This window comes from Strix uralensis, chromosome 3 (assembly GCF_047716275.1).
Source record: "Strix uralensis isolate ZFMK-TIS-50842 chromosome 3, bStrUra1, whole genome shotgun sequence".
NCBI classification, from domain to species: Eukaryota; Metazoa; Chordata; class Aves; order Strigiformes; family Strigidae; genus Strix; species Strix uralensis.
In genome coordinates this window covers 118,197,862-118,219,370 of record NC_133974.1, presented here as the reverse complement: position 1 = coordinate 118,219,370, position 21,509 = coordinate 118,197,862, and the positions used below count along the sequence as shown (strand labels likewise).

Here is a 21,509-nt window from a genome sequence, read left to right as displayed (position 1 = left end):
CTTCATATTTAACACTGCTGAATTCTCAGGCATACTCAGCTCATTTGGACGATCAAGAACCACAGATTTGAAGGAGAGCTTAGGTGTTAGCACGAGGGAAGGAACAAACAGGAGAGACAATTCCTTACGGAGACTCGACTGGCATCCAAAATGGCAACTGCAACAGCACAATGTCACTGAGAGGAAACAGCTCTGACAGTTCAACTGCAGGGACTGCCCACAGTGTGACTCCTCTCTCACTTGCCCATTTGTTGTCTCCTTAATAAGGGATCTGTTTCCTTTTGCATATTTGCTATTCATTATGCATCAAGCTGTGTGTATGCAGGGGCAGGGGTTTGAAGGCAAGAGACCCTGTGCTTGTTTAAATTCATAAAACTTCTTTGAAAGGGCCACCCTGACCCAAAGGTATGCCCTGTCAACCTTGGAACTTACCATTGCATCTTCTATCTCTGCTGTCCCCAGTCTGTGTCCACTGATGTTAATGACATCATCCATGCGCCCCGTTATCTGGTAATAGCCTTTCTTGGTCCTGTAAGCACCATCCCCTGTGAAGTAGTAACCTACAGCAAAGACACGTGGGTGGTCAGCAGCAGGAAGTGTAGCAGCCTATTGCTTTGGGCTCTGATGCAGAACAGATGATGCTCTAGGACAGCAACTAGGGTAGGGTGGATCAGGCAGCTTGCAGGGCCTTATAAGCTTACAGCTGCGTGACCTGCCACACACCATTTCCCCCTTCCCCCTGCCATCCCCAACCTTCATCTGCTGTGCCTGGGCTGTGCTGGCTCCTAGCAGGCACCTGAGCAGCATCAAGACAGTGGAGCTCAGATCTCTGCCAAGATGGGCAAAATAATTGCAGGCAATCAGCAGCAATCAGGGGCAGATGTCCCTGTAGTAAAACCAAGTTCAGCAACACAACACAGTGATGCTTTGTTGGATTTACAAAACCAAGGGGGCCTCTCTGATCTCCCTAGGCTTTACACACCTACAGCTGCACAGCAACTGTGTGCTCAGGCCTGGTCCATACAGCACTAAAATAAAACCACTTCAAATGCTATTTGCCATCATGCCATAGGCTATTGGTCAAATTCAGATCTGCTGCTAGCTACACCTCAGCGCTCACAGAAAACTACAACTGTTCAGCCGAAAGGGAGCAGTTCTACTACATTTTGTACATGGGAACACTGCCAATTTTTTTTAATCACTTACACTGGAACGAATGAAAAGCCATTTTCCCTCTTGACTAACAAGATTCAGATCCCAGATAACAGCCCCTCTCCAGAATGAGCATGGCAGAAACACTGTTATCAGATTGGCTGGAAAAAAAAAAAAACAACCCACGACAAGCATGGTGTTTGGAGGGTCTAAAACATTTGATGAAAGCTGAAAAAGACCCAGTGGTTCCAGAAAACTTCAGTGTCACTAAGATCACTGTTGGCTCTTGAAGTTGGCTCTTCATCAAAGCCATGTCCACATCTGAATTGTTCCTGTGGCACTTCTGAGCAGCAGCAGGCAGCTAGCACTGTGAAATCTGAAGGTGGTTCTTGCCAAGACACATTATTGGCCAATTTATGGACTTTCAGTCATGCCTCCTGCCCTTTCAAATCAATTAAATGACTATCAACTAAATATCAACAAGATTTCAGATGCAAATATGCAGTGAGTAATAAGGGACTATGGGCTCATACAATTTCTTCTACCAGTTTCCCGTTCTTATTTTTGAACCCGGTTTGTACAATTTGCAGGATTGTCTCTCTAATTTTTGTCTACCTTGTAGCTTACAAATCCCTTTCAGTGCCTTCACTCCCTGAGCGAAGACAGTGGTCTTGTCCAATGTCCTACAAAAAATGTTTCCCTGCCACTTCTAATTACTTGCCAGATACAACTTGTTCGTATTTTAAAAAGGAAGGATGTAACAAAGCATGTGACAGCAGGGGTGAGATTCAGTGATGCAAGAGGTACTTTCCCATCAAATATGCCTATTTCCAAGTGAGACACAAATGGCCCCAAAGAAAAGGGTTTTGGACTTTAAAATTTGGGCATTAAAATGTTCTAGAAAATACATTCCCTTTTGACAGATAGAAAGGTCAACACTAAGGCCATTAGTGCATGCTTGTAACACGTGACACACAACCCCAAGTAACCAAAATCTTGCTGGTACAGAAATATCACGAAGTGCTGCTGAAAATATTCAGTGTGCTTATACTGCAGTGCAAACTGCCTTCCCTTGGCACTTTCCTTACCTGGGTAGGCTTTGAAATAGGCATCAACAAATCGCTGCTGATCTCCATAGATTGTTCTTGCCATGCCAGGCCATGGCTGGGCAATGCAGAGTGCACCGGACACATCGTTGCCCTCTACAACCTTTCCCTGCAGGTTTAAGCACAGGAAGGATGATCAGGTGAACAAAATAGAAACAGTAAGGGCTTCTGTGTCATTGATCACCAGTGGAGGGCCACAGGTGGAGAAAATGAGCCCATTCATGAAGCTACTGTCTGTATCTTGCCTTCCTCACCCCTTGAGGACAGCAGCACAGCAGAAAAGACTAAAAGCAAAGTGAGTCCTGTGATTCTCTGGAGGGAAATGCCATCAAAGATGACAGCAAAAATGTGCCAAGCAGCCAAAGGATGCCTGGGATGAGGCTAGCAGTGAAATGCCTGAACCCCTGCCTTCCACTTTTGTTAACTGGCACATTCCCTTACCAAACTGTATGCGAAGGAGATTACATGCTTTACTGTTTAACAGAGCACTGGAGCGCAGATGGGGATTGCTCCACACAGCTTTACTGGCCAGCACCAGTTTTCTCAGGGCCTCATGCCTTGCATTTCCCTTGGAAAACCCCACCAGTCCCATTGGCCGCTCCAGTCTTGCCATGACACTAGATGTTGCATGTTCTGCTCCAACTGTTCAGCTCCCTGGTTCTCAGGAGCTGTGTGACTTCTGACTTCTCATAAATCGAGGCAGCAGCTCTTAATCAGAAGCAGTGTAAGACCATAAAAGTGGTGCTGAAAGTGCAAACACTCCTCTAGAGATTTGCAGGCAGCTTGCAATGCCCAGTTGGCAATCTGTATGGACATTTGAGATACGCTCAATATATAAATTGCTCATCTATTCTACAATTTTAATGGAGGAAAAAACATCCTTCCAGATCCTGTTCCTCTGACATTAGAAAGGTGATTAAGGCAGAAACACACATCATCTTCTCTTCTGGGCACCAGAACAGCCTCAACTCACATTCTCATCCATCAGCATGGGCACAATCCCAAAGAAAGGTCTCATAGCCATAGCCGGAACGATCTCAGCTTTCTCCTCTGAAGGCCGTGGGGCAATGCAGATGCCACCAGTTTCTGGAAGAATAATGAAAAACAAAATATGTGGGGGGCCCATCCAATCCTGGACAAAAGCAAATGCCAGCTCTTCTTAGTTAAAGAAGAGAACAGCTAAGCTACCTTGAAAGAAAAAGCCACTGGGAAGGAATTATGCAACACCAAGCAGCACAGATATCTGAAAGCAGCACAGACCTGGTAAACCAAGAGCTCTTTGTGAATATAAGGAAGGCTTAAACATAGAAAAACCATCTGGCAAGCCAGGATGACACCACCAAGGCCTGTTCTCTCTACAAAGGACATTGCAGCAGGTAGAGAGCGCAGAGCTGCAGACAGGTGAGCTCGGATCAAGAGCTACTCCTACTCCCTGTTTGCATGGTGCCTCATTCGGTGCCGCCTGCAAAAATCACTGCTCACTGTGTACACCAGTGACAAACCAGACTGCGGCCAAGCAACCTCCTCAGGGGAAGAGCAGCTTGCCATGCCCCAGAGCATCAGGATCACTGGCATCCAGCTTAGCTCTTCAAAGGCTCAGAGGATGGCAGTATATGGTTCTAGAGCAGCTGGCTTTGCACCAGCAGCCACAGCATGTGTGTTCGACAGCCTTCCCACAGTCCTGTCTGTGGCAAATCAATCGGACACAGTGAAGACCCCATGGATTCAGCACACATGCTCTGTTCCCTACACCTGGCCCTAAGTCAGTTCACAGATAAACCCACTCCTCCAGCTATCAACCACCAACCAACACAGGCAGGTCTAACACATGCTGACACCCTTGCAGGTCCTTCTCACACTAATAGGGCTGCCTGGTGGTGGGAGCAGTACTCACCAGCCCCACTTCCTAGCCCAGAAGTGATTTTACAGGAGAAGTATAAGCATGTCAGGGGATTTATCTCCTGGTGCTGTTTTTACAGCTGTCTAAGGTTAGCGTGAAAAGCACTTCAGGAGTCTGAATTACTATTATTACAAAACCCACCCCTTACAGGCAGGTTGAGCTTATCTTCTATTAAAAATTGAACCATTTAATCATCCCTTTTCATTCCTGCTGGGATGAACATTAAATCAGATTCCAAACTTAATCAGATCTTTTCTATTCTAAAATTAATTCAGAAACACAAGAGAAACAAAAACAAAGGAGAATTAGGCTTTTAAAAATACAGTCTATAAATAAAGGTATGTTCTGCCACTTTGAGAGTGAATTCCTCTACTGGCTTTGCTGAGGTTGTGAAAACTGAAACCAGGGGTTGGAAAGGCTGAATTTAACCTTGAATTTACATCCACCTGCCCTGACATAGCTATGAGGAAGGGTCTCTTTGCAGAACCTTAAGCTTCAGACCTGCAGAAAATAATTTCACATGCGGCTTACACATGAAATCATTTCAGATTTCATTGATGAGCATGCACCCACTTCACATGTTTCTGTTTATTTTGCAAGGGTCATCTTGAATTTTTTCAGAAAAAGAAAAAAGCATCCCAGACACCTGCTGTTCTCTGCACAAACAAAATCTGCATCAGAGCAGGGAACCTGATTAAACTGATGGTTGCTCTTCCCAAGCCAGTACTCATTCTGAATAGAGCACTGCAAGCTGTGTTTCAACATGGGTTTTGCCACATCCTACAAATCCTGCAACCAGCTGCACATAATGCAGTAAAGTCACATTTCAGAGGGAGATGCCTGGTGGCAAGGATGCTTTAAAAATTATTTTCACGGTAAAGACCTATTTTAAACCGGTTTAAAAGTACTAATTTTAGCCACTGACAGATGACAGCTAGCAAGGCTTCTAGGCTCTACCCTGCCTTTATGAAGTCCAACTCTTTAGAGGCAGAGCTGGCAGAAGAAAAACCATGCTTCCATGTTACCTGTGCCCATGCTGTCACCTCAGTGCAAATCCACCCAGACTTTAAGCAAGGACAGCAGAGTCTGAGCAACGAGGGTGATGCATCGAAACAGGCTTCCCTCCGCCTAGGGTAAATCACTTCTGGCAGCAGGGTGGAGCATGTACTCTCTGCCACCATTGTCTTCACCACCACAGATAGATTGGCCTGACTACTTTGGGGGGAATCCATCTCAGAAGCACCAGCCCAGTCATCATGGCTGTAAGATGATGCCAAAACCAAAAGCTTCCAGGGCCTATTCAGAGATGTCTTTCAAAACCAGCTTTTGTTCACAGCTGTGTACAACAGCTGTACTTTTTTTAGAAAAGTAACAACAAAAGTAAAAATACCTAGTATCTCTTCTGCACTGTGAAGAGCTACACCTGAAACTCAAACACAGCTTTGATTCTATTACTGCCAATCACAGCACAGCACTACCTAACAGTAAGAGTCACAAGAATTTTTCATCTCTCTCATCTGCACATACCACACTACTCAAATTGCTTCTTGTAATTGCTATCTCACTCCTTTGCTCATGCAAAGACTTTCAAGTGTATTCTTAAATCACCATTTGCTAACCTTTATGCCTACCAGGCTTTATTAGCTGGCAACACGTTGCTACTTCAGAGAGCAACATACCGTAGAGGACACTGCATACTATAGCACAATTAACAAGCTACATTGAAATTGTATATGAGAGGTGACACTGCAGGACCACATCCAGCATCAAACTGTTTTTATGATCTCTTTCCACACTGCCTTTACATTCAAATGGTGTATATAATGTTTCCAAGATTAATTTGGCTTCCTCTTTATTGGAAGTATCAACTGCGGAGAAAGACTGATTCTACTTTCTAACAAAATCAATTTCATGAATATTTATCATTATATTATGTTTTCAGGAGCTGGTAACTATTTACCTGCAAAACTATGCCTGGTTCAAAGTAAGATCAAGCACTCTGCACTTACAGACTGTCCAACCTGACAGTTGTTGCTCCAAAAACCCTGGAGAAATATAAGATTCAACCCTGTACTTCAGAGGAAATAGAAGCCACTGCATGCACCAGTTAATTGAAGATAAACAAACAAAAAATGTTAGAGCAAAAAAAAGATTCTTCTCAATTCTGCCACTGTACAATAATCAACTGCTTCTCCACGGTGTTTTATTTCAGAGCAGTGAGGAGGAAGGCATATAGCACCCAGTCAGTCAGCTTTCCCTCTGCTCAGCATGTGAGAACTCAGATGGTTTAAGAGATCAGTAGTTCAAGTAGATAGTATTTAACATGGCTGCTCTGAATTCTGAGGTTGTTTTATTTCAAATCTGAAAATAAAAAGAGTCTGCAAGTCTGGTCTGGATTAAATAGAACTTGGTTGTGTGCCAGAAACTAATTCATCACATTGAAATGGGCGACAGGGATCCTGAAGAGAGAGCCTGCTAGCAGGAATAAGGATAAAATCAGGAGCAGCTTGACTGAAAAGGGAATGAATATTCTGCCCCGTGGCAGCGGGAAATTTAAGAGTAGGGATGGCTTTTTTTCAGCAGAGGCAGAATGCCAGCAGCTGTGCTGCATCCTTTAAGTCCATGGCTCCATGACAAACTGTGGTTCACAACTTGAGATGGACATATAGCAAGATACCTTTAGCAGCTCTGGAATGTGGGTGCCCAGAAGAGAGGACCAGGTGCTGAGGAAGGAGCCAGGAAGGAGCTGCAGAACCCCTTCAAGCACAGGGCCCCAGCAGGCAGCACAGCCCCAGCCACAGTGCAGCACTGTGGCCTCTCTCCGCCGCTGGTCAGGGAGGGCAGGAGGCAGGGACCAGCTCTGCTCCAACTGGATAGGGATTTGAGAGTCAGCTCTGTCCAGCAGGTTGTAAATGGAAAACAAGCCTTAACTGATGTACACAGCTGGGCCAAGCATGTTGTCAAAACAGAAGTGCACTCCTTTTTGAGGCATCAAAGGTCCAGGGCCAAAGCAACTACAGCATACTACTTCACTCCTGGGAGAAGCTGCTCCCAGGCAGCCCTGCTGGGTGATAGCCACTGTCCCCTACCCAGCCAATGCACAGCCAGCAAGCTCCACTCACTCCCTTCCAATCCGATGGAGCAGTTGCACTAGGTCCCTTTGGCTACACAGCTTAGTTTTCCATCCTCCTCTGACTGTTCCCAGGAAGGGAAACAAAGCACACTTGAGTACACATTGTGGCTATATGGTGCTATAAACACCTTTTCACAGTAAGACCATATCAAGGTCAGTACAGTTGGATAAATAACTGAAAATGAGGTTTCCAATTCAAGCTGCCTACTCCCAGTTTTGCCCAAAAATTCAATCTCTGCCTCCTGTTTGTAGAACCAAATGAGATTTTCTGGCATGCAAAATATCAAAGAACATTTAGAGGGGAAAAGAAAAAAACCAACATTGCTATTGCTTTCATATGCTGTTACGTTACTATTATGTGCTGAAACTCCCCAGTGACTTTCAAAAGCTGATCCAAATGCCAGGAGGGTTTTTTTGACAGACTCGTTGGATCAAATTGAAATGTATTAATCTTTCTCTACCCACCAGCACCCTGTACATGGTCAGGGCCCCCCCCACACTCCCCGAGGACCCCTTTTACCTGTCTGCCACCATGTGTCCACAAGGGTGCAGCGCCCTTCTCCCACCACATGGTAGAACCATTGCCACGCTTCGTTGTTGATGGGCTCTCCCACTAGACCAAAATAAGACAGGAAGCAGCCTGAGGCTCAGGGAGTTGCAGGCAGTTCATTCTCCCTTTTGGTGCACAACATGCTGAATGCATGATCTTTAAGCAGAATGCTTACAGCATTTTTGCTGAGATGTGCAAAGGACTGCAAGGCACTCATTTAACTGAGGACTGACTTTTTCCAGAAAGACCAAAAGGCAAGCAACAAATATCACTGAAGGTAACTAATCAATGCAGGTAATGTATAAGAACCTCTAGAATCCTAAATAACACAGGAAAATGCTGCTTGGGTCATCTATGCCAGCAAAATTCAAAGTGATGTCATTTACCATTGGATAAATCTTTTTAGCAAAGAATGTGATCCTGCAAAATAAGCTAGGAAATGGGCAAGCACACTAAGGTTCGTTAGCCCCAACTTCAGTTTATTTCTCTTTCTGCTGAGAAAATATCTGAAAAGCCAGACAGGAAGCCTGCTTTATTATCTGTTTTTAACCACATCCCATCTGGTCAGCCAAGCTCCTCTGGTACCTTCATTTCACCAGCTAGAACCCCCTTGTCTTTTTCAGATGAATGGCCCTTACCTGATCCCAAGGTCTTCAAGGAAGATCTGTCGTATTTCTTCACCCACTCTTCTCCATAATTCAGCAGCAAGCGTATAGCTGTAGGTGCTCCATAAAACTGATTAATTTTCAACCTTTGTACCACTTCCCAGTAACGACCTGCAAAATCACAAACAGGCTTTTTATCTGTCTAGCACCAACATACCACTGCAAATGCTCACCAGGAAGGTTAACAGCCAAAGCTAAAGCTGTGACTACTGTGAGTACAGAGCAAAACCAATGGCAACTTTTTTTTTTTTCACCCTGGATGCACAGATGTTCCTGAATGTCACAGACACATGTTCCAAAGAAATGGAGCTTACCACCCCTGAGCCCGCAGGTCACACTGGACAGATTTCTAAGTCTCCTTTGTCACGCTGCCATATCTAGCCAAACCTTTGCCCACCACTTCCTCACCTGGGTCAGGGTATACTGGAGTGCTTTCAAACAGGACAGAGGTGGCTCCATTGCAGAGTGGTCCATACACAACATAGCTATGTCCCGTGATCCAGCCAATGTCAGCCACACAGCCAAAAACATCGCCTTGCTGGTAGTCAAATACATACTGCAAAGATAAATGTAAGGCCAGCTGACTTTCTGTTCGCAAGTGCAAAGAACTTAAAGATAAGGTGCTGGGCTGGACGTCCAAGTGGGAGCAAGAGACCGCACAGGGCAAGTGGAGCCAGGCATGTAGGACACAGCAGGCACAGAGGCCAGCCCAAGGTGAGGAAGCAAATCAGAGGGACCAGTATCAGGGTTTCCAGGCTCCTGACTGCTTTTGCAACCATACAGGGAGCATGGCTGGACCAGGAGCTGCTCAGATTGGAGCAACAAAGCTACAATCAAAGCCCAGAGCCCCGGATACCTAAGGTTGCCTACTCCAGACAGTCCACGTGGGAGAGCTGACCCTGAACTGCACTGAAGCTGCAGGCCTCAGAGGCTCAGACCCCTCACCAATATCTCTAGGTTTCCGTGAGAAAGCTGGAGAAACTGGTAAGTGCTCATGAGACATTTTCTGAGAAATGTTCTTAGCTGCTCAGCTTCTCTGTCAGTGTACTGCTTTCCAGATGCTACCCTCTCCCTGCTCATAAAATTCAAGATAAAAATCCTGGAGAAGTCATTATCTTGTCTTGGTTATGGAAAATGCTTCTCACTGTAAATCTAACTCCTCTACTGCATGGTGAAGCAGTCCTGACTCATAAGGCAGTCAGCTTTATGTTTTAAGTGAAAGCAAGTGGATCAGAACCAAAAAAAAAACCCCATTAGCATGTGACAAGAATGTTACACGTGAGTGTGCAAAGACCACAAAGGCCACACAGGTCAGCTGATCCCTCTACCTAGGAGAGCCAACTCTCACCTTACTTTTGCAAGTGCCTTTCCCTCTCAGGCTCTGAAGTACCTCTAAAGGGACTGCAGCTGCATACAGTGCCTCCCTGCATGTCTGCACCAGGGTGCAGGATCTACCTTATGGACTAAGAAAGAAAGAGATGCCTTGGAGGTGATGCTGTCACTTAGAAAAGCTGACGTAACAAATACCTTCATGCAGAGAAATCTGACACTTGCACATTCAAATCTTCTAAAAATTCAACTATGTCAGCCTAAAGAAAGAAAACCTCTTCCTGAATTGTGTGTGATTACAGTGTGATACAACTAAAGCCAAAGAGAGATCTTTCACCACAGTCCTCTCCACATTTCACTGTTACCTTTTCATATGCAGAGCTCAGACATGAAGCTTCAAGCAGCAGTGCCTTGACTTGTTTTTTTTTTTTCCATGAGAAAGAGGGTTAAAATATTTAGCCTAGATCACATAAAGAGCAGCGCAGAAGTGCTACCACAGATCATGAAAGTAATTTTTGATCTTCAGACAAGTGCTATGCAAAGAGGTTGTTTTAAGAGTCCAGACCCTCTCTGGAAAAAAGGCCAGCATCCCACTACAAAATACTACAGTAATATCCACATTACCAATGTCAGTAAGATATTTACTAGAATCAACTCAGCTGCATCACTTTCATGTCCACAAATTCTGGCCTGCAACACTAGCACATTTTAAATGCAAAAGCAGCAGCACTGCAGTTTCCTTCCTTTCATAACTCTAGGCTCTGGTTTGCATAATATTACATTCTGCAGGAACAAATCCTGAAGATTAATTACACGTTCTCATTTCTCAATTTGTTCACACCCAGTAAGCCAGTTGGGCAGCGAACACAGAATATAGCATCCCTCACCAGTTCAAGTCCCTCTCATTAGTACTGTTGGAAGGTAAATGAACCCTTTCCAGAGGATGCACCTGAAGTTACCTTGTGCGTGAGAGAAGCATACAGCAGGTATCCAGCCTGGGTGTGAACGATTCCTTTGGGTTTCCCAGTGCTGCCCGAGGTATACAGCATGAAAAGCATGTCTTCGCTCTCCATGATCTCTGGAGGGCATACAGAAGCTGCCTTGGCCATCTCCTAAGGAAAAAAAGGTGGTAATAACAGAAAGACTTTAGCTATATGGAGCCAACCAATATTCCATTTGTAAGCATGTCAGCAGTGTCCAGAGACACTATTGCTCTTGCCCCCTCACAAACGTCCATGGATAGGTTGTATGTGCTCACCTAGTGGAAAATGTTCCTGGGGATGCATAGCACCTGGGCTTTCCACTAATACCTCTGCTAGGCGCCTAAGTCAAGGGGAATTGGCCAGAGAAAATAACATTTCAGGAAAAAAATGGTAGGTCATAGCTTACCTTTCAAGCCTTTGCAAGCTGCCAGTAGAAAACTGAAGTGTGACTGCAAACATGAACCACACTTGATAGCAGCAGCAAGGCTGACTGGATACTGTTTAGGACTTTCCTTTTCCCTTTAAAACTTTAACTACAGTTAAATTGTGCATTCATCTCCCTTCTCTGGCCCCAGTAGTGGATGACTGTCCTGTCCATTTAATCCCAAATTCTAATTGCTTCTACCTATGAGAAGGAGAGTGCTTTACTCTCCTGCCTCTATCACTCTCCTCGTACTCCACTGTTTGGCCAGGTGGGTGAGATCTGCTCCTCATCCCTACAGTCAGAACCACAGGAGGAAAGGATGCAATGTCCTACTAGGCCAGAGCAAACTTTTGCTCCAGCTTGTGTGCCCAGTCCAGGAGAGGAAGGGGAAATAATGTGCTTTGAAAGAGATGCTTGTGGTCACTGAACCTTGCAGCAGCAGAGGGCTTGTCTGCCCAGACTGTAGATTTTTCAGGACAAGGTTGAACATTTTTCTTATCCATGTACAAACTTGCAATAATCACTGTCTGTTCCAGATGCGCAACATATGGCTGTAAAAAAAAGCACAGCTGGCTTGCTTCTCTCAAGCTCTGTACTATCCTAGATGAATAATGATTCCTGCAAGGGTGATTAGGCAGCTCTTTGGAATTTCTAGGTACTGCCTTTTTAAAAGTATACACTGTAAACACGCTGTATTTACAAGTGAACACTACCAATGGCAGGTCCAGTTGTTTAAAAGTGTCTGACAAACAAGCTTAATAAAATATGAAGAGTTGATAGAGTCAGGTATAATTCTTATCCTCTGAGTTACAGCACTCCTGCTCATCTTGGGTACTTATTGTAACATTTCAGCACTGTCAATTCAGGCTGACTTGACAGTCTTAGAAACTGAGATGGAGTTCTCATATGCTCAATTATAACATGAACTTAAATTTTGCAACAATCCATTGCACGAGAGCTAGAAAGCACAACTGCCATAAAGATCAGTAATGACAGAGTTAACAGCACTAATGGTTTAATTCTTGTTATGTTTCAGACCCTACAACTGACAATGGGCTGACCTCAGCTCTTGGATCACCAAAGTGCCTCAGGCTGTTTGCAGACTAAGGAAAATCATCAGAATGTGCTTTGTGGAGTAAGAAGGAGTAACACAGTTTCGAACTAAAACCTGCCTTCTCTGTTTAATCTACCCTAGTAGTTGCTCCTATCTCATGTGACCAGCACAGGGACTCCTGAGTGACTATCTTGGCTGCAGTCAGGTGATTTCCAGGCATTATTACGATGAACAGTTTCTGTTGGCTGCTGCCAGCAAACTGATAAAACTACTTCTGCATCAGGCTGCAGTCCCCTGTATACCAGCTAAACACATTAAAACAACTGCTGTTTTCCTCCCCAGGAAGCACAGATTCTACATATTCCCAAGTCATCGCTGTCCTCCCATCATGGGGTAATCACAATACTGTCCTCTCCAGGAACTTGATTATTTCTGCATTGCCTTTCAACAATGTCCAGTTTGAGAGTGCATATCACAAACCATAACACAGTGTCTGAACGCAGTAAAACAACAACAGCAATTGTATCAGTGCACTCCAGGTCTCAGGAAACATTCCTTAAAGCTCAGCACTGTTTGCAAGACTACTAAAATGGCAGCATACTGCTTGCCCATGCTGAGATGAATCAGATATATATTGAACTGCTTCAACTCCCAATCCTAGCAGACTGTAAATGCAATCCATTTGAGGATGAAGATCAAGGCCGTAAGGGGCATCTCCTTTTCATCTGCAGAACTCAGGTCCAAAAGGTACAGATGGAGAGAAAGATCATCTAGCCAACTCTCAGACTTAAAAGGAGTTATCCAGAGTGCCAGTGGGCATCTGCAGAGCTAGGTGACTGCAGGGACATACAGATGCTCTCACTGCAACGCAGCTGTATCCAGTAGTCCACCAGAGTACTGGGGCAGCACAGGAAGAGCAGTACACACTGAAAACCTGCTCCAGCGGCAGCATAAAGGCCAGTCATCACTGGCAGGTCTGCTGCTACACTAGAGTGCCAAGCTGCAGTGCAGCACCTGCTTCACAGGCTTTTAGCTCAGCACACATACGCAAGAAAAATATGGAGACTTCCTGGTCTTCCCTGGCTCCTGATGCCCAGTGTAGTCTACAGTAGCAGATCAAAGACCAAAGCCAAATACCAGAGTGCATCATCTACACATTCAGTGAGACTCTCACACGTGTTCTGAACAAAGGTGTCTCTGTTAGCTGGTCCCTACATTTATTACTGCACCATATTTCTCTCCCCCAGCACAGTAAACATCACATACTTCAAGAAACATCAGGGAAAACAGGCAAGGTTTACCAACACCAACATACCTTCTCAAGGGGAATATCATGGTCATGCATCTGGACTTTGTTATCTGTCCTCTGAGCCACAAAGACATGTTTGATGCTTGGACAGTTTTTCACAGCTTCATCCACAGTTGTCTTCAGCTCTGTGATTCGGCCTCCCCTGACTCCCTGGTTGTAGGTGATAACTGCTTTGCATCCAGCTAAAAAGAGAACGAATTAGCAGACATACCAACCTGTCTTCCAGGCTAGTATATGCACACTACTCTCATTACTTTTGGGGATGATGTATAGGACATGTGTGACAAATACTCAGAACTTCTATCAATCAAAAACTGTCAGTGTTACTGACAAAAAACACTTTAAAACCTGATACCCACAGAGCTTAGTGGTAGCTAGAACCTCCATAGGTTATCTAGTCCATCTCCACCACCCCAAGGCAGGGTCCACTCCAGCTAAACCATTTCTGTCAGCTGTCAGTCCAATCTTCCTAAAACACCCCAATGGCAGCTATTCTACCCTCTCCCTACCAGTCCACCCCAGTGCCTATCATGAACGTGAGAAAGTCTTGCCCAATATCTAGCCTAAGTATCACTCACTGCAATTTAAATGTCTCCATTACTGCCTATCAAAGCTGACATGAATAACAGTTTCTTCCCAGTTACCTGTGTTATAGTGAATATTGCTGCTTTAGTCTAACAGCTCAGGCACTGAAACCAGTGCAAGACTTCCTACAACCTTAGTGAATAAGCACCTTTGCCCCTCTCTCATCCTCTCTCCGCGGCGGCACGTACCTTGAGGGAAGACTTACCCATACCTTGAGAGAAAATCTCTTGGAAGCCACAGCACACAGCAGCACTCTGGCAGAGCACTTCAAGTTGTATCACACTACATTATTACAGAGATGTGGCTGCAGAGAAATGGCTCTTTAGCCCATCACCTCCACACAAATGGCCAAAAGTGAGTGATAACTAAAACATGTACCTGCTCTCTATAGATTAACTCCACTAAAACAGAAAAAAAAGCATGAAAATTGCTGTAAGACTTATTCCCTCACACTAGTCATAAAGGAACTGATGTGACTGCTAGGACATGAGCCACTTGCTATCTTGTTCTTCTGCTGGTATTTTTAGCATTACTTTTTACCTAATCACACTACAAGTGCTTTGGGCTACAAACAGCTCTGTTGAAACAACAGCTAACAGACTGAGGGCAGGCTGCCAACACTTCCAATGCTATACATAAATCACAGTATCACAATCAAGACTGCAGAATTAGCACTGTGCAGGAGTATCAAAGGAACACTGCAATTATACTGTGCAAGAACAAATCGGGCCCCATTCCTAAACTCTGGGTTTCCCTCCAGCTTCACTGCTGCCTGGCAGCAACCCAGCACAGACTGAATGTTAAGCAATTTATAAAGTATTTTAAGGTCAGAGGATACTGCATCTACCACTAAGGAAAAGGCTCTTCACAGTACTTTCAAAAGGAGTGTGAACTGTCCTGCCAGCTGAGAATGAACCTTTTCTCTTTCTGCCAAGAAAACACAGAACTGGGATATGTCTTGGAGCGCTGTCCTGAGCGGTTTGTTCCCTGGTCTGCATCTACTTACAGTCCATGATCCTCCCAGCTAAGGACTCCGCGCTGAATCCAGCGAAGACCACAGTGTGAACAGCACCAATCCTGGCACAAGCCAGCATGGCTGCCACAGACAAGGGAGACACAGACATATAGATGGCCACTCTGTCCCCCTTCTGTATCCCATATTTCTTCAGGGTGTTGGCAAGACGGCAAGTCATATCCAGAAGTTCCCTGTGGCAGAGAAACAACGTTGTCATGGGACCACGCAACCTGTTTTACATGGGGGAGCAAAAAAAGGATGAACTTGAACCAAGTGAGGTATCGCAATCACCTCTGTACCCTGTCATCTCAGCAGTATAGGACATGCCAGCTTTTGCATCTTAAAGAAGGGTAGCCTGGGGTGTGGTGAGAGCCAGGCTGCTCTTGCCATTGGGGAGAGAAAAGGGGGGCAGAGAGACACACTTGCTGCAGAAGGACAAGCGAGCGAGAGCTGCAGGTGCTGCCCAGAGCTGCTGGGTTCTGGTGCGGATAGAGGAACCAGCAAGCCAGTGGCTGTCCTGCTGACTCCAGAAGTCGGTGTCCATTTTAGCCATCCTTGATGGCTTTCTTTTACCTGTGAGGCTCAGTCAGAAGCTGCTGGGAACACATGTGCAATAAACACAAGATAAAATGGCAGTGTTGTCCAAAGACTCCCAGCACTGGGAGGGAACTTCTGGAAGCACTTCACAACTAGTAGCTTCTCTTTAAATTGCAAGGATAAACAATGCATTTGCATGCATAAGAAAGAAAAGGAGAAGTCCTGAGACACTTGTGTGAGTGGCAGATTTTACATGACTCTCATCAAAGCTGGATCACCCACAGCCCAAATTCCTGTTGTCACTTCACCCTGCCATGCCGCAGAGCTCAACAGCCTCACAGAACAGAGACACTGCTCCGAGTAAAACCTCAGCCACTCTTGCATAGAAAAACTCGGGAACACCGAGAACAGGCACAAAGGCTCTTTTCACAGGGCTCGCTGCTGCGACATGCTGGTTTAATAGCAGAAACGTTTCTCAAAGGAACAGAAAAACAGTTTGTGGGCAAGGACCTGGATGTACACTTATTCTGATGCCTGCATGGGAGACAACATGGTTGCAGGCATGCCTGGGACCAAGATGCTGTCATGAACTGAATAGCTCTGCCTGCCTGCAGTGGAATACAGAAAACTGTGCCAGGTGAGGAGTGGTCTTACACCAAGGAATGAGGTGACCCTCACGAGGGGCAGTAAAGCACCCCTTACTGGTGTCTGTCATTAGCTCAGAAGAGAAGACTCACAGAGTCCACCAGAAATTAAACTTGTCCTCTGGGTTCAGGAACTTGCTATTGAGGCCCAGAGGAGAGGTTTCTTCTGCTCCTAGCACACTCATCTTCAACCTGTCACCTGTGAATCCTTGGGGGTCTGTCAGCTATGCCACCAGGGACTCCAGAAACTGTTAACATGCAAATGAAATTTGGGGGTCTGCATTCAATAGTAAGCTGTAACACATGAATCTACCAATGTAGCCTTATCTCCCAGAACTGGCCATAGCTGTGAAAAAACAAACAAACAAAACCAGTTTTCAGCTGGTGGCTAAGCTGCAAATAAAATGAAACACTGTTTCTGGTCCATCAAAAATTGTTTCTTTTTTTTAAACCAATGCAAGTTAGAAATAGGCAAAGCCCAAGTGCTCCATTTTGGAAATGTCATAACAAAACCATAGGCTGAGAATAACTTGGCATCTTACTTCTTTAGGATAAAACTCCATCTGCACTGTGAGGGCAGTGAAGCAACACAGCTGTAGAGAAAGTATGAAGACATACAGGGATGGCTGACGGGATACCACTTCCCTGACACCTTTTGGAAGATAAGGAAAGTGAGCCTTGAATCCCAGCCACAGCACTTTTTGTTATTTATTTTAAGACTATTCCTGTAGCACAAAGTAAATAGACCACTCCCGAAGCACAGGAACTCAGAAAGGTGGCCAGGCATGCTCAGTGCCTGCTCTTTCATAGTTGGCAGGGGCTGCCACCACAGAGAGACCACAACCCTGCAGAAAGCAGATACAGAGTGGCTTTACTTCAGACTGAATTTCCTCCTAATCCCTTACAGCTAGAGATCAGCCTAAACTCTAAAGCACAACATTCAATACCTCTTCCAAAGTGCTTCATGACCATGCACGTTCCTGCTATCTACATAAGTGCACAGTCTGTTAGATGTATTATTTTGCTTACTTTTACTAAGTTAATGAACTGAGCGACACCACGCATTACTGAATTCCCACCCAATATTTCTTTTTGTGCCTTGTCCTGAAATGCCACATTCTCTGGCCTAGAATTCATCTGACACCGAGAGAAAAATCTCAACGTGGATTAATATTAAAGAGCCAAAACAAAACTAAGCTGCTCAACTGCAGAGCACAGGAAATGAAACAAGGCCCAGAGAGGCAGCTGTGAGAAAGCAAAACAAATCCACTTATCTGCAATGGAAAACACCCAAGTGCTTTCAGAGCTTTCTCCTGAACAGAAATGTCAGAAGAGCTCTGGCTAGGCCACCCCTTCTAAGCAACTCCATGGTTTGCTTGCTTATTCAGGACTCAATGACTGTGATGGCAGAAGCTCTCATTGTTTTTTTATGATTAACCCCAATTTAACATTTGCTTAATAAGAGTGTGTGAGCAAGCTGATAGACAATAAAGACCAAGTCTTCAGCCCAGATCTATTTGCTTTGCCTTTTCCTTTGTGCCCTGAAAGAAGGCAGAGATAGGAAGGCCTTGGAGGTCCCCTGGCTGTGCAGCACATGGGGGAACAGACACAAAGACAAAGAGAAGATGAAGCCAAGAGCTCCAACAAAGAAATCCACAAATCCCTGAGCATCAGGTGTGTCTTCTGGCTCCTGTAGCTGCAACTCAGGCTTCCCCTCCAGTTCAAGAACGGGAGTTGGCAGAAATGCTGTGTCAGGAATCCTTCCTTTGGCTTCCTCATCCTTTCACACATGTTTTGCTATCTAACAGGTAGGCAATTAGTACATGCCAGCAGGTTACACATTTCCAGTACTTAACCTAAACACGTCTCAGGGTGGAACGAGCACCCTGCAGGGTCGCTGCTCCGCTGAACCGGGTGGGACAGACCTAACCAAACTGAATAGAGGGAAACCATGGCCATCACTCTCTCCACCTACTACTGCTGCCAAGCTTGGCATTGCAGTCCCTCCATCACACAAGGTTAGAAGAGCCAAAAGCAATTCTGGCCTCAAGCCCAGCACTGCTCCACCCTTGTTGCCACATTGCCCTATGTTGACAGTGAAGGAGAGAAGGTGGCCAGAGGCTCAGAGCAGATGTGCACTGCTTCTGCAAACCACAAGAACAGGAAGAAAGGCAAAATCCCAAGGGATGCTCGCAGCGCTGCCGCCTGCCAGCACTCCAGAGGATTTCAGTGCAGCCACCCAAGCAGACGGTGCAGAGCAGGGCACTATGCTCAGCAGAGGCAGGCAGGACAACCAACGGAGATGGATGAAGCCACAAAGCACACAGACAGGCCCAGGGTGCCCGGCTCCCTGTGCGCAAGCTGGACAGACAACAGGAGGATTTCAGCAGAGCCACTGCAGAAGGAAATGTGCCGCAACGGAAGGAAGCACCCAGCCCCTCTGGACAGAGACAGCTGATAAACTGCAAAGTCAGTTCATGGCGCAACAGTCTGCAGATCCTCTGCAAAAGCAGATCATAAGAGCTGAGAGCAAATAAGAGAGCAAACCAGGCAGCAGAACGCCACTCCAGTGATTAAAGTATCAGGGTGGAGCTGAAAAACAGGGAAGCAGCAACCAGTTGGACCCAGGAGGCGAGACTGTTTGCACAGGAGGAAGAGCAGTATATAGAGTACGTGCTTTTAAAACAAAGCAAGCCAGGGAGATGGTAGGCACATTAATGAACATAGTCAGGGAAGGTGAAAAATTATGACATATGAAGGAGATTCTGGACTTGATTTTGGAAAATGTTATCTTTCAACTGAAAATGCAGACAAGCCCAACCCATTCCTTTTACTGCAGGTGTGAGGGTAGATAGCTGCTGAACATGGATTTCACATGAATTTACCCATCCCAACCCCGCCTCCAAAACCAGAGGGAAGCATTGTCTTACTCCAGTGGCATATCTGCTCACGCTGCAGGTGACACACTGAGAGGCACACCATGCACAAGAGCTCTGCGGAGAGCCAGCTCTCCCCCTGTGCCAGCAGGAAATGTGAGCAGGGACAGGCTGAGTTGCACATAAATCCCCCCCTCCATGTTCACAATGACTACCCCATTGCAGAGCTGCTCTTGGGTTTGCTTTCCTGACCCGCAACCCACTGATTTTCGTCAGCTTTGGAGCAAGCCCTTCACACAGCTGTTTCATGTCACAACCTGCTGGAAAACCACATGCTTTCATGGACAGAGCAGTCTGCTCCTGTTGTTTCCCTGCAGCCCTGTAACACAGTACTGCTGTGGCAAGCAGCATGCCACAGGCTTTGTACTGAGTTTGCAAGGTCTCAGGAACACAGCTTGTGATGCTCGCTCTGTCCGAGCTCTTCTTGGCCTACCTGCAGCCTCGTTTTCACTTGGTTTAGCTGTAACAGCAATTTTGCTAACTGACCAGGTAACCATGGCTAATTTTTTTTTTATGCTTCTTTATCTTTTTATGCTACCATCATGGGTTTACAGCCCTAACATAATGAGGTAGTATTAAGAAATTATAGGCCTGCTATGGTAAAAGGCCTTGAGAAGCGGAGGCACAGCACGTGGCATGAAGGAGAACCAACAAGAGATGGAGCACAGGCTGGCACTGGTGCCCCACACTGCAAACAAACAGTAAAAGAAATGTGGACCTGATGCTGGACAAAAGTGGTGTCAGTCATAACTAACAGGACATCTTTCTTTCTTTTTCTGTAATAATTAGATCTTACCTAATAAGATTAGCTTGCTAAGGGTTCAGTTATACTAAGAATAAACTCTTGGCTGTCTCTATGTAAGGTGTGCTTCCTTTTTGCCCATAAACAGGACTTTTGAGTGTTAACACTGTTCTCTTCTAAAGAGTGTTCATCACCCTTTATGCAGGTATCTCCTCGGCTATCACAGCATCACTTCTAAGCACAGGACCTTCAAGGCTGCCCCTCCACCAGAGCCAGCAGATCACTGTTCAGGCCAGTACTCTGTTTAATCTAACAGATGCAGCACTTCTCTCCCTATCTTTACATTTCTGTTCAGAAACTACCAGACCATATTTCTCCCAGATCATTCCCTAGGTACAGTGGTGCCTCTGTTTCCAAAGCCTATCACTCAATGTCTGGAACAACGACTCCTGTAAAACCCATCACCAACACATGGAATTTCTCTCATGCATTTTAGGGATGCCTGGCAGAAACATTTTTCCAAGAAGACTGATGCTATCTTTCACCACAGCAAGACAGCCTGAAGCTTTCTAAACAAAGAAAACCAGTTCTTTTTACATCAAAAAAAATAGCATTAAGATCTTCTTTGGGAAGCAGCCTTTAGCAACACGTTTCTAGACATTTTCCTAATATATTCAATGCTGTATATGGGCTTTGACAGTGCCTGTTTAGGAGGCTCAGCACAAGCCATGTTTTCTGCTGTCTCAGCACTACAGCTGGGTTGATTATTTCTGGCAGTGACCAGTTTATTTCCTGGAACCAGTTTGGATCAGGATGAAACTATTTGAAAATTCAGGTCAAATGCCCCAAACAGGTTAGTACAAAAAAAAAAAGAAAACCCAAACAAAAAAAACACCCCCAAAACCCCCAGATCTGCGCATCTCTCACCCCAACACCCTCGTATCTCACCTCCTAGCTATTGCTCTACATGAATCACTGCGGAGCAGCAGAGTTCAAAGCCAGCCTCCATACCTTGCAATCCCAGCGCTGCAGGTGGGTACTGTTGTTTGAGAGTTGTTGTACTGAGTCCCCTGGGACACAGTAGGTCTTTACATCCATCTCTTCTTCCTGGGTCAACGTTCTGGCCACAAGGATAATGCACAAACCTATTCACACCCCACTGCAGCTTCTGTGGTAGTGCCTCAGTATAACCCTCCATTTCCCCTCACTTTTTGCTAAATAGAGAAAACATGTGTTTCCTTTTTTCACCAAAAGAAAACTCAACATTTTTTTCCACTTTAGTGAGAATAACTGAAAAATACGAAGCTCAACATGAGGATTTTTGGCTGTAGGTTCAATTGCTAAGGTGAGCACAATTGTCCAACCTTCCTGCAGACATCCTGAACTCAGGGCAAGGAAAACCCCCTGTGACCTTTTTCAGGTAAGAAAGTAAAAAGTCCCTGAGC

The 21,509-nt window shown here is 45.4% G+C and overlaps 1 protein-coding gene across 3 annotated transcripts in view; it reads right to left on the bottom strand.

The window, feature by feature from the left end:
• ACSS1 (acyl-CoA synthetase short chain family member 1) overlaps positions 1–21,509 on the bottom strand; it is a 38,473-nt gene that overhangs the window by 8,173 nt on the left and 8,791 nt on the right. Inside the window, exons 3-11 of one of the 3 annotated variants that reach the window (XM_074864180.1) lie at positions 15,197–15,435; positions 13,612–13,787; positions 10,795–10,947; positions 8,915–9,062; positions 8,480–8,617; positions 7,812–7,904; positions 3,232–3,344; positions 2,241–2,367; positions 433–560 (exon numbers count right to left, since the gene is read on the bottom strand). In XM_074864180.1, coding sequence (XP_074720281.1) covers positions 433–560; positions 2,241–2,367; positions 3,232–3,344; positions 7,812–7,904; positions 8,480–8,617; positions 8,915–9,062; positions 10,795–10,947; positions 13,612–13,787; positions 15,197–15,435 — 1,315 coding nt within the window. The remainder of the gene's footprint in view (positions 1–432; positions 561–2,240; positions 2,368–3,231; positions 3,345–7,811; positions 7,905–8,479; positions 8,618–8,914; positions 9,063–10,794; positions 10,948–13,611; positions 13,788–15,196; positions 15,436–21,509) is intronic. The other 2 variants (XM_074864181.1, XM_074864182.1) reach the window with 2 other exon arrangements.